We start from the raw sequence: 15,316 nt of genomic DNA, 5'->3' as shown, positions 1-15,316 counted from the left end.
ACTGCAGATTTTAGTTCAAGCTTTATAACAAAACACAGCTTAATATTAGTTCTGAAACAGCACTTTATTTTTATTGTTTTTTTGAATTAATAAAAGTTACTGAAATCATTTTGTCCTATATTTTCAAATGTAGATCAGTACAAAGTGTAAATTATATTAAAGATATTACTCATTTTTGCTGTTTTGAAAAGCCATTTTCTGCAACCCAACCACTGAAGAATAAGTGAATAAAGAAAATGTCTCTTATCTAAGGCTTTGTGAAAGTTACTGATATTTTTCTGAAAATTCAAAACAGTGTCACTGGTAAGATATCAAAATTGAAGGAATAAACATGGAATTATTTTGTAAATAAGAGGGGGAAAACGTGACGCGAAAAGATAATGTAATGTGTGTGTAGACAGTGAGTAATTGATCTGCAGTCAGAAGTATTATTGAGCACGTTCGTTGTTATAGCGTTTGTTTAGCGCGATTGTTGAAGTTGAGTGTATAGGTAAAGTTGTATTCGGAAAGAATAAACCAGTTTTATTAAGTAAAGAACTTGTGTCGCTAAAGTTTCGTCGGAACGAAGTTACGGAAAGTTAATTAACAAACGGAGACGTAACAATATGTAACAACTATAACTTCATATGCCGTTGTTTTCTTAGCGCAAAGCTACACAGTGGACTTCTCGCACTATTTTCACAGCGAGGAACCTAACTCCCGATTTCAGTGTGGGACAACTATATTTGCATCTTCTTGAGATATAAGAGCACGAATTTGTAAATTTGGGTAACTCTTGTATGTGTACATTCTTTACCACAATACCTGTCTGATACAATCAGAACCATATTTAATTGATTATTCTTTTTAGTTATCAAATAAATTATATTGTAATAAAATCAAAAACATATATACATCCATAGTTTTTTAAAGGAAAGGGCCGTTCTTTATAAACAAAAAAGCTGTAACATATTTCATTTCAGATAATAATTGCGTCACAAGAGGCAACTTATATTGTAATAAAATTATATATATATGTATATATATACATCCATAGTTTTTTTTTAAAGTCAAAGGGCCGTTCTTTATAAACAAAAAGCTGTAATATATTTCATTTCGGATAATAATAATTGCATCACAAGAGGGCAAATTTGGTCTTCGTCTAGGCAAAGCGGCAGGACTAACATAAAACAAATAAAAAATGGTAATATTTAGTGCTTTAGATTCGTTGTTAAATGAATTGCTTTTACATAGACCTTATCTTGATTTTGTACGTATTATAAACTTGAAATGGCATTGGTCTTGTTTAGACTAGAAATATTTAAGGTTACTCAGTATTACTCGATCAAGTTGTTCATGATACCCTTTTCTCCTTGTTTAATATTTTTGACAGCAGACATATTTATACACATAATGACATATTAGTTTACTTTTCTTATAATGTAGAAGTTGCGAAACAGTAAACTTGGAAATTGTAGATTTCTTCAGTTGCCCCATATGATTTGACATTGTAAATAAGATCTGGGTACCTACTAATATTATGTATAGATAGACCATGATATTTTAATTTAACATTTCATCTAGTTTCGTTTTGCTATTGTTGTATGATGATTTCACAATAATTTGTAAAGTAAAAATGACACAACTTTCACAAAAAACTAAGAAAAGAACTGGACTTTTTTTTTACAAAATTTTAATATAGGGTATCTAAATATGAGAAGTAAAGAGAGTCACAAATTAGTAATCGTTTGAGCGTACTTTTATTTAAATCTTTAGTTTCCAGACTTGTTTTAACTTTACATTGCACTCTTAGTTCTGTGTTTTCATATAAGCATTTGCAGTAATTTATAGAGCTACCTTAGCTAGCTCCTCAGAAACTTATAATGCTATGAATACAGCTTTTATATGAGAAATTTTTTTACATCAATTCTGTAACAACCTAATAGCTAGTTTTAGTTCAGCCTGGAGTTGATGATGCCTTTAATGGTGAAACCATGGTCATAATAAATGAAATATTTTTGAAACATATAATTATCTTTGTTTTCCTCAATTCTGTAAAAGTGCCATGAGTAACTGATAATCCCACTGTTTTAGATTACATCACAATCAGGAACAGATAAAGAAAAGAGAAGGAAGGAAGGAATTGTTGATTTATCAAAATACTTGGACAAACCTATAAGAGTTAAATTCCAAGGTGGGCGTGAAGGTAAGATTGTGCAACCCAAGACCTAATTTTATTAACCTACGAGTCCTGTTTGGTGTGGTAGAGTAACTTACTACTTTGAAAGAATATAGTAAAATGTAACATCTCAATAAAGACAAAAATATTGAATAATACAGTTGTAACTAACATTTTATACAAAGATAATCATAAATATTTATTTTAGTTTGGATTTAATGTATAATTCTTTACTCACCACAAAGAACCTAAAATACTTCAGATGTTTGGATAACACATGACAAACCATTGCAACTAATTATCCATTATCATTCAGTAAACTAACTGGTTATTTATGTAGTTATTAATTTCTTTTCTTCTTCAAAACATGAATTTCAGTGATGATGTAGAGACCTAGTCTAATCTTTGATTCACACTATGTGAATCCTAGTTTAATTATTTACTTCACTCTTCTGAAGCACTGATGAGTTGTGAACTCAGCAAAGTTAGTCTGCTTCTGCAACAGAATCAAAGAATAACTTAGGCCTCTATATGATTTTTTCTTCACTGAAGTTCATTTTTTGGTGAAGAAAAGCAATTACAAACTAAATAACCAGTTAGTCTGCTGAATGATAATGGTTAATTAATTGTGATTGTATGTCTCATTATCCAAACACCTAAGGTATTTGTAGTTTGAGTAAAGGACATCAAACCAAACAAACTGTTTACATCCAAACACTACTTTATTTACTTGCTTCACTCTTCCAAGCAGCAATGATTTCAGCAAAACTAGTAAATTAAAGAAAATATTAGAACTCACCTTTTCTTCACTGAAGTTCAGGTTTTAATGAATAACTAAATAAATACATTTATATGTCACTGCATAGCTTTATGACTGATCAAACAACTAAAACAGATTTCATAGTAATTTTGTATTGTATGTGGGTAAGATGCTTACTCGTGTAAACATCTGAAACTTTTGAATGAAATAAAGTTTATCTGTTCAAATGTTTCAGTATACCTTAAAATATTTTATAAAACTCTCGTAGCTAAAAGGGACCACAAGCGGTAAATTTCCTCATTGTTGGACAATTAAGAAAACAATATTCAGAATTTTTAAATTGCTACATAAAATATATATAATGTACAAAATATACAGAAACTACATAATAGTAGTTTGTCTTAGTTCCATAAATGTTGATTAAGACATTTCATTTGTGTTCTGATTTTTTATTATAAGATTTTTTAGCTTGAACTGTGTTGACATAATTGTATTAAATAGAAATGTAGTTATTCTCTACTTACAATGTTTAGGTCAATAACATAAGTTTCAAGGGTTTTTAACTCGTGTTTATCTATAATGTATGTAATATTCTGCTAGTAGTACAAAGTTCTGTTAATTATAATTTAATAATAACATTAATATGTTGTTTTCTTCAAAAGTAGTATTAACAGAATTAAATTTTTTTAAAGTAGTGTCAGTGATGTAAAATAAGTTTGGGTATCTAATAATTAGTGCCACCCACAGAAATCTTTTGTCTGGGTTCACCTGTATGCCCAGGACCAGAACAAATTACCCAGCTGCCCACCCCAACCATCCATGTGGGTAGTAGTGAACAAGATGTATAACATCTGAAAAGTTATATGCTTTGTTTATTTCAGGAATTTTATAATGTACATTTTGTAAGCATTTTCATTTACTTAGAAATGTGTGCATAGCAGCTAACTCTTATAATATCTACATTTCCAGTACAACATTTTATTAAAAAATTTGTATTTAGCTAAATTCTTTGTGTCCTTATCCTAGCTACAGGCATCTTAAAAGGATATGATCCTCTCCTGAACTTGGTACTTGACAACACTACAGAGTTTTTACGAGGTGAGCTAGTTTTCTTTCTATTTACAGTTTATTCAGAATCATTTTGCCTATATACTTTATACTTATTTAAGATAATGCTTACTAGAATTAGGATTAATTCTGCAAGCATAGTATATATTAAACTTGTGAATGGATAAGAAGTTATAGCTTGTAACCTACACAGCATAATAACCAATGTATTTGACAGTAAACTTTATATATTAAATATCCATTTGATAATATCTTTTATATGTTACAAATTCCTCAGTTTCAGGGTTTAATTTTTATTTATGGACATCAATATCTATAAAAAATATTAGTGTTGTTGGGTTTTTCAACACAGAGCTACATGATAAGCTGTCCACATTCTGTCTACCACAGGGAATAGAACCTCAGATTTTAGCATTGTAAGTCCAGGAACTTACTGCTGACCTACTGGAGGATGCCATGGAGTAAAGATATAAAAATAAAATATTTGTGTACAACAGATTATGCTAAACTAATTACAGAAACTTATTGTTGCTAAGTTCCTCTGAATTTTATAATGAAGAAGTCACGTTAAGTTGGTTATAGCCTTCATTGTTATAAGTTTTGTGTAAAATTTCATACAAAGGAATTATGATTACTATATGCAACACTGTTGTAAAATCATTTTAATATTGCATTTTTCATTTTCTTGTTATTAAATGCTTATATGTTCTTATATTTTCCTTTATAGATCCAGATGACCCCTTCAAACTGACTGAGGATACTAGGACCTTAGGACTTGTAGTCTGTAGAGGGACAGCAGTAGTAGTTGTATGTCCCATGGATGGTTTGGAATCCATACCAAATCCTTTCATTCAACATGATGGCTAGATTTTCCAAAGGCTTTGTTCCCAGTGTCCCCAAGCACAAGACTGTGTTTATTTCTTTATTTTTTATTGTTATGCTTTGCTTGTAAGAAGGTTAATAAGTAAACCAAGTGAACTCTTATTTTTTATGTGAAATTAAAAAAACTTGCAATAAAGATGTTTATATCATGAATAAACGAACACTAGTTGCTTAATTGTTGGGGTTAGAAGTCATTTGAAGAACTTGGTACAAGAACTTTTAATAGAATATGCACTTACAGGATGGTTTACTTTATGTTAGAAGTAATTTTGGTAGGGTTATGAACTTATAATAAGATGATTACTTTGATGGGAGAAGCAATTTTGGTAGAAGAACTTTTAATAGAATATGCACTTACAGGATGGTTTACGTGATGATAAAAGAATTAACATGCTGGATCACTGGATGGTATTCACTGCATTTTCCTAAATGGCACAACTTTATCTTTAAAGGCACTTTTCTTGTAAGTAATTTCTTAAATCATCAGGTTTTTTAAAATTCATCTCTTTGCTTGGTATGTCCTGACACTTTCCTACACTGTGAATTCTACATTTGGATAAGAGAATTTTAAAATGCTTTCAGAGAGTTACTAAACAAAGTAATATGAAGTGAGCAGGTGACACATACTTATTGAGAAATAACTATGTATTGAAGAAATAAAGGTGTTAAAATTGTAACAATCTTACTCATTAAATATTTCCTAAATTCAAAACAACTTCAAAAGTTCCATTTTTTCCAAATAAACTAAAAAATGAAAAAAGAATATTACCTGAAGCAATCTTCACTGTTAGCGACCATTTTGTTTGCTAGCTCATCACTCATACACCAAAAGTAAAACAGATAGCCAAAGTTCACGTGATTGAACAAAAGAATTTGTAAAATATCAGGTGCACCATCAGTAATGGAAATGGCGTAATATTTTATTTCCCTAGCAGGTAAACTCATGTTTCGTGTAAGAAGCATATTTAAAAATTAAGCCTACATTTTTAGGTCCTGTATAATAGTAAATTTTTAAAACTATGGTAGTAAATAGTGTAAAACTCAACTGCCATCTTTTTTGTAAATTTCTGAGGTGTGTATATGTGTCTAAATCACATGTCACCTGAAATCTGTAATTATTATCTTTTGCACAATCATTTAGCTATAGACCATCAAAAATGAATGAATTTGTGGCAGTGACTATTAAGGCTAAGTGCTGTAGGTTACATAGTGGGTAAACTCGTGTATTGCGTGTGAAGCATATTTAAACCTTAGGCCTAATTATCGATTTTTAGGTGCCTGTTGGAATTTGTATTGAGATGTAATGGTATTCCATTATTTATATGCCTTGGAAAGACAAAGAATTAACTTAATGTGTTTCTTTTGGAGAATATATAGGTAGGTTAGTTTGTTTGTTTAATTTTTGTGCAAAGCTACACGAGGGCTATATGTGCTGACTGTCCTGAATTTAGCAGTGTAAGACTAGAGGGAAGGCAGCTAGTAATCTCCACCTACTGCCAACTCTTGGGCTACTCTTTTACCAACGAATAGTGGGATTGACCTTCACATTATAATGCCCCCACAGCTGAAAGAGCGAGCAAGTTTAGTGTGACAGAGATTCGAACCAGCGGCCCTCAGATTGCAAGTCAAGCACCCTAACCACCTGGCCATGTCAGGCCTGGGTAGGTTAGATTGAAATGTCATCACATCCTGTTTCCTTAGAAAACTTTTACATTCTAATCTATGGATGTAATGATCATAAACTGAAAGGGCGAGCATGTTTGGTGTGACGGAGATTCGAACCAGAGGCCCTCAGATTGCGAGTCGAACGTCCTAACCACCTGGCCATGTCAGGCCTGGGTAGGTTAGATTGAAATGTCATCACATCCTGTTTCCTTAGAAAACTTTTCCATTCTAATCTATGGATGTAATGATCATAAACTGTCGATAAAAGAAAGTTTACATGTTATGAATAAAAATCCAAGTCTTACCAGAAAGTCCATTTCTTCTCCCTTGCTTCATTCAAATAGCTCTCTTTTTTTAAACTGAATGTTGTATAATTTCCTTATACCATTCATTGTATTTTTACATTAGTAATTATAATATGTATGTTCTATTTATTATTATCACAGATTTCCTTAAGATGGAATATATGTAATTTGGAAACGTTCATTAAAGGTTTACAATTGGTTCCATGCTCTACTATTCATTATCAGACTTCATTTTTCACACGAGATTCATCTACGTATTTTTGTCCCCCATATATGAATAGTCTAATGTTTTTGAAATTGTTTTAAATTATATTTCACACACAACAATGCTTGTTTTTTATCTTCAGTTTGAGTAACCAAATGTTTACAGTTCTATTTAGTTTCAATGCCTTATTATACCCATTATAATTGCATGTTCTCTCACTATTAATAGTTGTTACTTAAGATCATGCTGCAATGTGAATCATGAATTGTATGTTTTACCACTCACATTTATATGACTTTCATAAAATATGTTTCTATAATATTGTCATAAATTCACTTTACATTCAACTGGTTGTCCAAATAAGTTACACTTTTATTTTACTGTGGGTACGCTGGTGCTTATTACGAGATGAAGAATGAACAAACATTTTACCACAGACTCTACAGCTGTACGGTTTCTCTCCAGTATGAGTCCTTAGATGTTCTTTTAATCTATGTATTGTTATACAAGCTTTTTGACACACATCACAAACAAATGGCCTTTCTCCAGTGTGGACCCTCTCATGGATTTCAAGTTTATCCTTCCTTTTAAATGACTTACCACAAACATCACAACTGTAAGGTTTCCCTCCAGTGTGGATTAAAACATGCTGTCTTAAATCTAGAAACTTTTCAAATGATTTACCACACACATTACAAACATATATTTTCTTTATGTGATTATTTAGATGATTCTCTAGAGTTGAAATTTTTTGAAACGATTTGTCACAAACATCACAACTGTAGATCTTACCAATGTGGGTCATCTCGTGCTTATTTAACCGATGTTTCTTTGAAAATGTTTTACCACATACCTGACAGATGTGTGGTTTCTCTCCAGTGTGGATTATTTTATGGTTTTGTAAGTATTTTTTTCTTCTAAATGTTTTGCCACATACATCACACATGTGTGGCCTCTCTCCAGTGTGTACCATTGTGTGATCTTGTAAGTGATCTTTCCCAGTAAATGTTTTACCACATACATCACAAATGTGTAGCTTTTCACCAGTATGGATTACAATATGGCGTCTTAACTGCACTTTAACTTCAAATGTGCTGCCACAAACGTCACAATTAAAAGGTTTCTTTTTTTTGTGCAGCATCTGATGAATTATAAGTTTTGAATTGTATGTAAAACCTTTACCACATACACCACAAGTGTGTGACTTGTCTTCATTATGGATCTTTTTATGAAGTTTTAAGGAATCTTTTCTTGCAGTTTTTAGACCACATACATCACATGCGTACGGCTTTTCTCCAGTATGGGTCATCTTATGGACTTTCACATAAGATTCTCTAGTAAATTTTTTGAAACAAACATCACAACCATAGGGTTTTTCCCCCGTGTGTATCATCATATGTAGTTTTAAAATATATTCTGTTTTACAAATTTGTCCACACACATGACAACTGAGTAACGTTTCTGAAGGATGATTTCTAAGATGATGTTTTAAATATAACATCTTTTTAAATGTTTTCCCACACAAGTCACAGCTGTAAAAGTTTCTACAAACACCAACATGTTCATATTTTGAAGAATTAAGCTGGGTTACCATGTGTTTAGTACTTTCAGATGAACCTTCTTGTGTTGAAGTAAAATTATCAGAACAGTGTTTTCCACAAATGTTGTTTACATAAGTCTTGGTATCTATAGTCAAAGAATAGAAACAAACAGTTATAACAACTGAAAAATATATCTTACATCATTTTGGTAGTTCTGGATACATCTTGATGTGTAATAGACTAATGAATAATGACACTTTAAAAAAAAACTTAAATACACTGATTAAAAAAAATTGTGTACATTTTTTCGTTTGTTCTTGAGATACAAGAATTAAGGTTAACAGAAATTAATTTGAATTTTTTTTTTAAACTAATTTCTGTTAGCATCCATTCTTGTATCTCACCTGATATTGCCAGGTAAACCTGGTGAAACATTGTGAAGAAAATAAATAAAAGTTATAATATATTCAACTGATAAAATGCTTGTGTGAATGACAACAAAAATGTTAATACTAAACCTTGAAAACTAAGGATGCATGGGTACCCGGGCTAAATAATCAGTTCTGGCTGGGTACTGGGCTACTCGGCTCCACCTGAGTGTTGAAGTTAGGCATCTAAGCCTTAATCTTTGTGGCAACTAATCCAGTACTAAAAGTTATAGTCAATAATTGGTTTAGTTAAAAAAAAAAATGTGTTTTGAGCAACAAAGACTGGCTGAAAGTTGGTGATTCAGAGAACAATAGTGGTTAATAACAGGCATGGCTTGAGAAGTGAATTTTTGGGGAAGGTGGAAATTTTGAGAACAATCGGGGTTAGGATTTGAGAAGTTGGGGCTAGGCATTGAAAGGTGAAAGTAAAACTTGAATTTTCTGCTGGTAATTATTCGGTTATATGTAATAAATGTCTATTTTGTTTTTGTTTCTAATTTTTGTGTATGCTTTTTTAGGGGGAGAGAGAACTCAGTCTCGGTTGACACTCGAAGCTTATTTGACCAAATTTTACTACTCGTGCATCCCTGCTGAAAACACAAACACACAAAGCAAATCCAAACAGTGAATATATACCCGACTACCCTATATCTAGTAAATACTAGAGCATTCGCCAAAGTACAGGATAGTTCTAGAAACGTGGCGTCACAGTAGTGATGTGACTCGCTGACGCAACAATATATTGTTATAAGAGAGAAAATGAAGATGTGGGTGCGATGTATACAATTGTAATACAAAAAACTGACGTGAGGAATATTTATATTATATATCATTAGATTACGGAATATAGTATTCACAGAAAAATGATCAAGTAACACAATAACCCTGGTTTATTAATACAAGAAGTAAAGATATTTTTTTCCATTCTCGGTTATTTTAACGTCTCCCCGTTCTCGTCTTGAAATAACTTATAGCATAATCCTTACTCGCTCCGAAACCTACAGTTAGTTCTATTACAGTGCAACGAAATCACAATAAGCAAATAAGTAGTAAAAAATCATTCTAATTGTCGTAATTAAAACTGGAAATATCTCATTGTTATTACTATTTGATCATATTAATAATATTATGATGACGGAATAACGGAAATTCACTATTTTGTATACATGTAAATTATAGTATCTCAATATCAACCAATCTCACTGATACCTGATCTTCACAACAACAGGTGATTTGTGAACCTAGTATCCAGGACAGTTGTAGTGAGTTGTAATAGTTGGTATGAAGCCTTCGTCGAAACGCTATTTATATTGGTCGTTTCTCTTATGGCATGTACCGCCTTATGCATTCCCAGCCAACCTGATTAGCTCTGGTATTGGGGGAAAGTCTTCGTCGACAATAACGTGCAACACACAAGATGTGCGTTTGGAGTAATGATAGAGAAATTATATGAAATTGTGACCTCTGATTTCAACATGTGAATGAAAAGCTGAGTAGCTTGGTTTAGGTAATGGATGACTGGTCCTATTGGATACTCCTAAATGTTTAAAGGCTCTAGTTTTTAAGTAGTGCTTTGTTTCGCCAATGTAATCACTATACACATGCACGAACCATGAACATAAAAGTGTTGGTATTCAATCCTTATAATTGAAGAAATGTTTAATGTGGAAACTAGGTTTATATATTAGTCTGAATTGAATTTGAAGATAGAAGTTTTTAATCAAGGATTATATTTTTTTATTTATTTAAGGTTTGTGAGCTCATAAAAGGAAGGCAGATAATGAGGGGAATTTGGAGACAGTGTGCAAAGTAGCAAATGTTTTGCATTTGTTGTTTAGAAGGTTGTGAGTAATGTTTATTAGCAAATTATTTGGGTTGTAATTGTTTAACAGTCGTTTATGTAGAAGAGTAATTTCTCTGTGTAAAGTAATGTAATTAGAGCAGACATTAAAATTTTGGTTTAAAAGTGACATGACATTGCATTTGAAAAGGTTGGGGACAGTGCTGTTAAAATTAGTGTAACGGCCTGTAAAAGTCTTTTTACGAAAACAGAGGTAGCAAAATGTTTATCTTCTTTAGTAATTCTGAATTCTGAAATTTAAAGGTTCATTTTCTTTGAGATCTGGTGTGAACTTAATATTAGTGTGTTGGGAGTTCAGGTAAGCAAGAAATTTAGAAACATGACTAGATGTTTGAAAAAGCAAGAAAGTGTCAAACTTTTCCTGTACAAACACTATATTGATTACATACCCAGGAACTTCTCCTATGTCCAGTTAGAGCCATTGCAAAGGTTATCCAGCCACCTACACACCCCAGTGCTCAAATGCAAAAACAGTGATTTCTAGTGAATGGCCAGGGCAACCCAGGTCTGTTCATGAGGTACATGCCACAGTCTATGCTGATATTGCCTCTGCTGGATGTCACCCAGAATGGGGGGAGGCAAAGCATATATTTTGCTTGTGGTCTGGACAGATACTGGTGCATGAATTGCCTGTACTTTGTTGAGAAGCAAAGGTGACAGGACTGGTAGTTCAACAGAGGCCACCCAATCAACATTGCCCATACTTTACTTAGCAGCAAAGTAGGCAAAGCTATTGGTGCCAATTAACAGCTGAACAGGTCTAGGATAACCAGCAACAAGCAGTAGACACTGCTGCAAATGCTCCAGAAAACAAACAGAACTGAAATTGGGCCTGGCCATCAACATACAAGAGCACAGCAGACTATTTGAACCAGAGTTTAGCCCAGCTCTATCAGGACTGGATGAAGCTTACTACATATCTGTGAGAATGCAAGGAGAAGAGATTTGGTTCCGGGTCCATACAGGAGCACTTAGAACAGTTAGACCTTCAAATTTATCATGCCCTTCAAGTGAAACTACTATCCTGGCTAGTCGATAATGACTTTGTTCTGGCAATTGGCAATATATCATACATAAATGAAGAGGTGAATCTCTGGCTGTGTCGATAAAATGTTGCTCACAGAATGAAGGTAGTTTTGTCTGACCTCAGATCTGGCAATGGCATCCTCGGGACAGACATACAGCAGAAATCATCCATTAATTTTTCCTGTGCAATGGGTGAAACAGTTGTTCCACGTGAGTTATCTGATGTTGGCCAAATTGATCACTGAAATAATGGACTCTACAAGTGTGTGTATAACATAGGAAAGAGCAGTACTTTCGTATACACAAGTGGTGTTCTACAGATGGAACAAGGATTGTGACCAAACATTAAAATCCCTAAAGCTTGCTTTAGTGGATGCTCCAGTGCTGGCAATCCATGACAAGACAGCAAGCTCCGATTGGACACTAATACTAGCAGCAATGGATTTGGGGTGGTTTTATCACAGTTGCAGGACCGAGTAGAACATGTTATCGTGCATGCTAGTCGTACACTCATGGCTTCCAAATGCAGTGACTGTCTACAAAAGAAAAAGAACTGATTTGGTTTTTATGAAACACGGTCTCTACTACTTGTATGGTAAGAGTTAATAATTAATATTAACTTCCAATCAGAGCATGCTATATACTTATAACAAAAATTAAACTGGTAAACAGTGTACCTAATTGCATATATGTTTCAACTTATAAAGATTAGAATTCATTGTTTCATGAGTTGGGTACCGTCTCTGACGTTTTTGGTTGTAACTTGTATGGTTGGAGGTTAACCATATAGGTAGGCCATGCTTTGCTGAAATGGTTGATGAACTTTAAAAGTCCAGAGGAGGGTGATATGACCCTGGATAACAACATTGCAAAAATATAACCATTTCATAGTGCATCACACAGGCCTGTAACAAGGAAATGCAGATGGACTATCTCATTGCACAGTGAGACGTTGTTCATTCATGAAATGTCCTGATCATAGACATTGTGTGGGAGTCAAAATGATTTCTGTCATAGCAACAACAAGCCATGCAGTAGGAGATTCTACTAGTGGATGGATGCCACAATTAACATTTTGGGAGTGCCAGGAAAAGCAACTGAATGACTCAGATTTAGCATGGAGCTCCTTGCCATGTAGCAAGGTTACTTCTGTCTGGTAGAAATAGAAATATGTAACATGGATGTACATAATCTGTGGCACCTTTAAGGTCAGTTATGAGTGCAGGAAGGTGTGCTATACCATTGGTATGAATCACCAAACTGCACTTTTCAGATTGTACTACAGCTTGTTGTCCCCAGAATTTTATGGCAAGATATTCTTCAAGTTTTGGATTACATAAACACTGGAGGGCATCAAGGTATTACCTGTACTTCTGACCACGTTTAAATAGAGATGTTCAGAGCCAATGTAAATACTGTATGGTGTGTGCTACCCAGAGAAACAACCAGCCTAGACAGATTACACTCCAACAGAGAATTAATGGGTTTCCTCTGTAGTGTAGAACCTTGTATATTACTGGTTCACTCCCAGAAACTGAGAGAGGCTACTGGTACATATTCATCATCATTAACTAACTCACAAGGTGGACCAAGACTTGATAGCACAATTGGGAGCACTGGAAGAAATCCATATAGATCAGGGAGCCAATTTTAGCAGTCAAATATTGTGTAAAGAGTTTGATGTGGTGAAAACATGCATTTCACCTTATCATCCACAGTCTGGTGGTTTAGCAGAATGAGCACTACAGACCAACAAGTAGATACTTGCCAAGTTAATACCAACTGAACCGACTGTGATGAACACTTGTCATACATGATGGTTGTATTTTGAGCAACTGAACAGGTGCCTGCAGACTGTTCATGGAACATGCTTATATTAGGGTGAAAATACTACATCCTTGACATGATATATAGCCCTCCTCCACGATAAGATGTCCCACAATTTTTACAGGAATATGTGGGGTGGTTAAGTTCTGCATTGGTTGATGACGTAAGTCAACAACTAGGAAAAGCCACTTAACCCGATGACTACTGGGTACTAACTTTCTTAGTAGGCAATGCAAGTTTTGCTATATTTCATTCCAACAATAAAACTAGTGGACGAATATATTCGAAAGTTCATAAGTACTTTGAGGTAATAGGCTTTATGTTTCTTAAACTACCTACATTTTTTAAATAAGTTTAGTTTTTTTGCATTATGATCTTTAATATCTTGGAAAATTACATTAGAAATGATTACAATATTTATATTTGCTACAGATTTGAACTTACTTTTAATGTTTTAGTACATTATTTTGAAATCCCCAAAAAAATGTATCCTCCATAAAATGCAAATTTTATCTATTTTTAATTTTTTTGATAATCACGTATACTTCTTATGGTTTCAAGTAATATACAGACCCGTAAATAATATTTGTTAATAAACCTAAACAATAAATGAGTATTTTTATTTTTAACTAGGATTTCATGTTTATATATGTACATAAAACATTTTAATTTTGTTTCATAAATATATTTTTATTTCATATTTATGTTTATGTTTCATTGCAGTCATACTTTTATGTTTATTGTGCCAATAAACCGTGGGGTCAGCAGCGTGAACTTTGTACGTTGTTCGTAAACTATCTCACCCTTTTTGGTGGCCACTCTCGTTCAACCGAGCGCATGCGCATTTGAACGTTACTGTACATATGATAGTAAGAAAGCTTTTCGGTACTTGAATATCATTTCTTTGAACTTTCAAACAAGTTTATTTCAACATATGTCCGTGTATGTTGTTTCAGAATAGAGACAAGACTAATTGCCACTATTAACAAATGTATGTAACAGTTTATAGTACAAGTGGTATCAATAAACACCACCTGAGCCTGATCCCTTGTTACTTGATACATCCTGTTAGAAGAGATTACCAAACGATACAGACACCATAAATTACATAGAAAATTACTTTACAGCACTTAAAAGATTAGTCCTAGTCACATTCCTCTCATTACAGGCAAGATTTATGTTGGAATGCGAAACTTCAATGTATTGAGACCCCCAACTGTGAGAATGGCATAGCTTACCTGTATTATTGGGATGAATGTATTTAGCCTGTTTCACAACCAACATATGGGTTTTATTGTTGTCACTACTGAGTTTGAACCATTTGCAAAATATCAGAATAAACTATATATAGATATATCAGTTAGACTGTTTTAATTCTAACGCAATAACAACAGAAGTGTGGGTCTTGCTACAAAGCAAAGATTGTAAGAAGGAAAAATATAAAATTCTTTTGTGGTACTAATAGTATTACATACAAATCATACAAGTTTTTCATTCTAAATACTGAATCATATTATTATTATTATGAACTAAATATAAAATTATGCTAAATTATTGAGCTTAAAACTACAAATTTAAATTCTAAAAGAA

General features: G+C 33.1%; 2 protein-coding genes across 7 annotated transcripts in view; one reads left to right on the top strand and one right to left on the bottom strand.

Annotated features, from left to right (window-relative positions):
* Positions 1-1,067: 1,067 nt before the first annotated feature.
* On the top strand, positions 1,068-5,021 carry LOC106473290 (U6 snRNA-associated Sm-like protein LSm7). 2 transcript variants are annotated; one of them, XM_013933973.2, is made up of 4 exons: positions 1,068-1,183; positions 2,074-2,185; positions 3,945-4,016; positions 4,714-5,021. In XM_013933973.2, exons 1-4 carry the CDS (start codon positions 1,181-1,183, stop codon positions 4,851-4,853), a joined length of 327 nt encoding a protein of 108 aa, XP_013789427.1. In that variant the 5' UTR covers positions 1,068-1,180; the 3' UTR covers positions 4,854-5,021. The 2 variants fall into 2 exon arrangements, with proteins under 2 accessions (XP_013789427.1, XP_022257462.1); XM_022401754.1 differs by having other exon boundaries at positions 1,165-1,249.
* Positions 5,022-7,391: 2,370 nt separating this feature from the next.
* The window catches only part of LOC106473291 (zinc finger protein 431-like), a 20,867-nt gene continuing 12,942 nt past the window's right edge, over positions 7,392-15,316 (bottom strand). For all 5 annotated transcript variants that reach the window (XM_022401748.1, XM_022401751.1, XM_022401752.1 and 2 more), the window contains one exon: positions 7,392-8,729. In XM_022401748.1, coding sequence (XP_022257456.1) covers positions 7,408-8,729 — 1,322 coding nt within the window. In that variant the 3' untranslated portion in view covers positions 7,392-7,407. The remainder of the gene's footprint in view (positions 8,730-15,316) is intronic.

The sequence above is a fragment of the Limulus polyphemus genome, unplaced genomic scaffold (assembly GCF_000517525.1).
Source record: "Limulus polyphemus unplaced genomic scaffold, Limulus_polyphemus-2.1.2 Scaffold6046, whole genome shotgun sequence".
In the NCBI taxonomy this organism is placed as follows: domain Eukaryota; kingdom Metazoa; phylum Arthropoda; class Merostomata; order Xiphosura; family Limulidae; genus Limulus; species Limulus polyphemus.
Note: the sequence above shows the minus strand (reverse complement) of the source record. Positions and strands in the feature narration are given on the sequence as shown.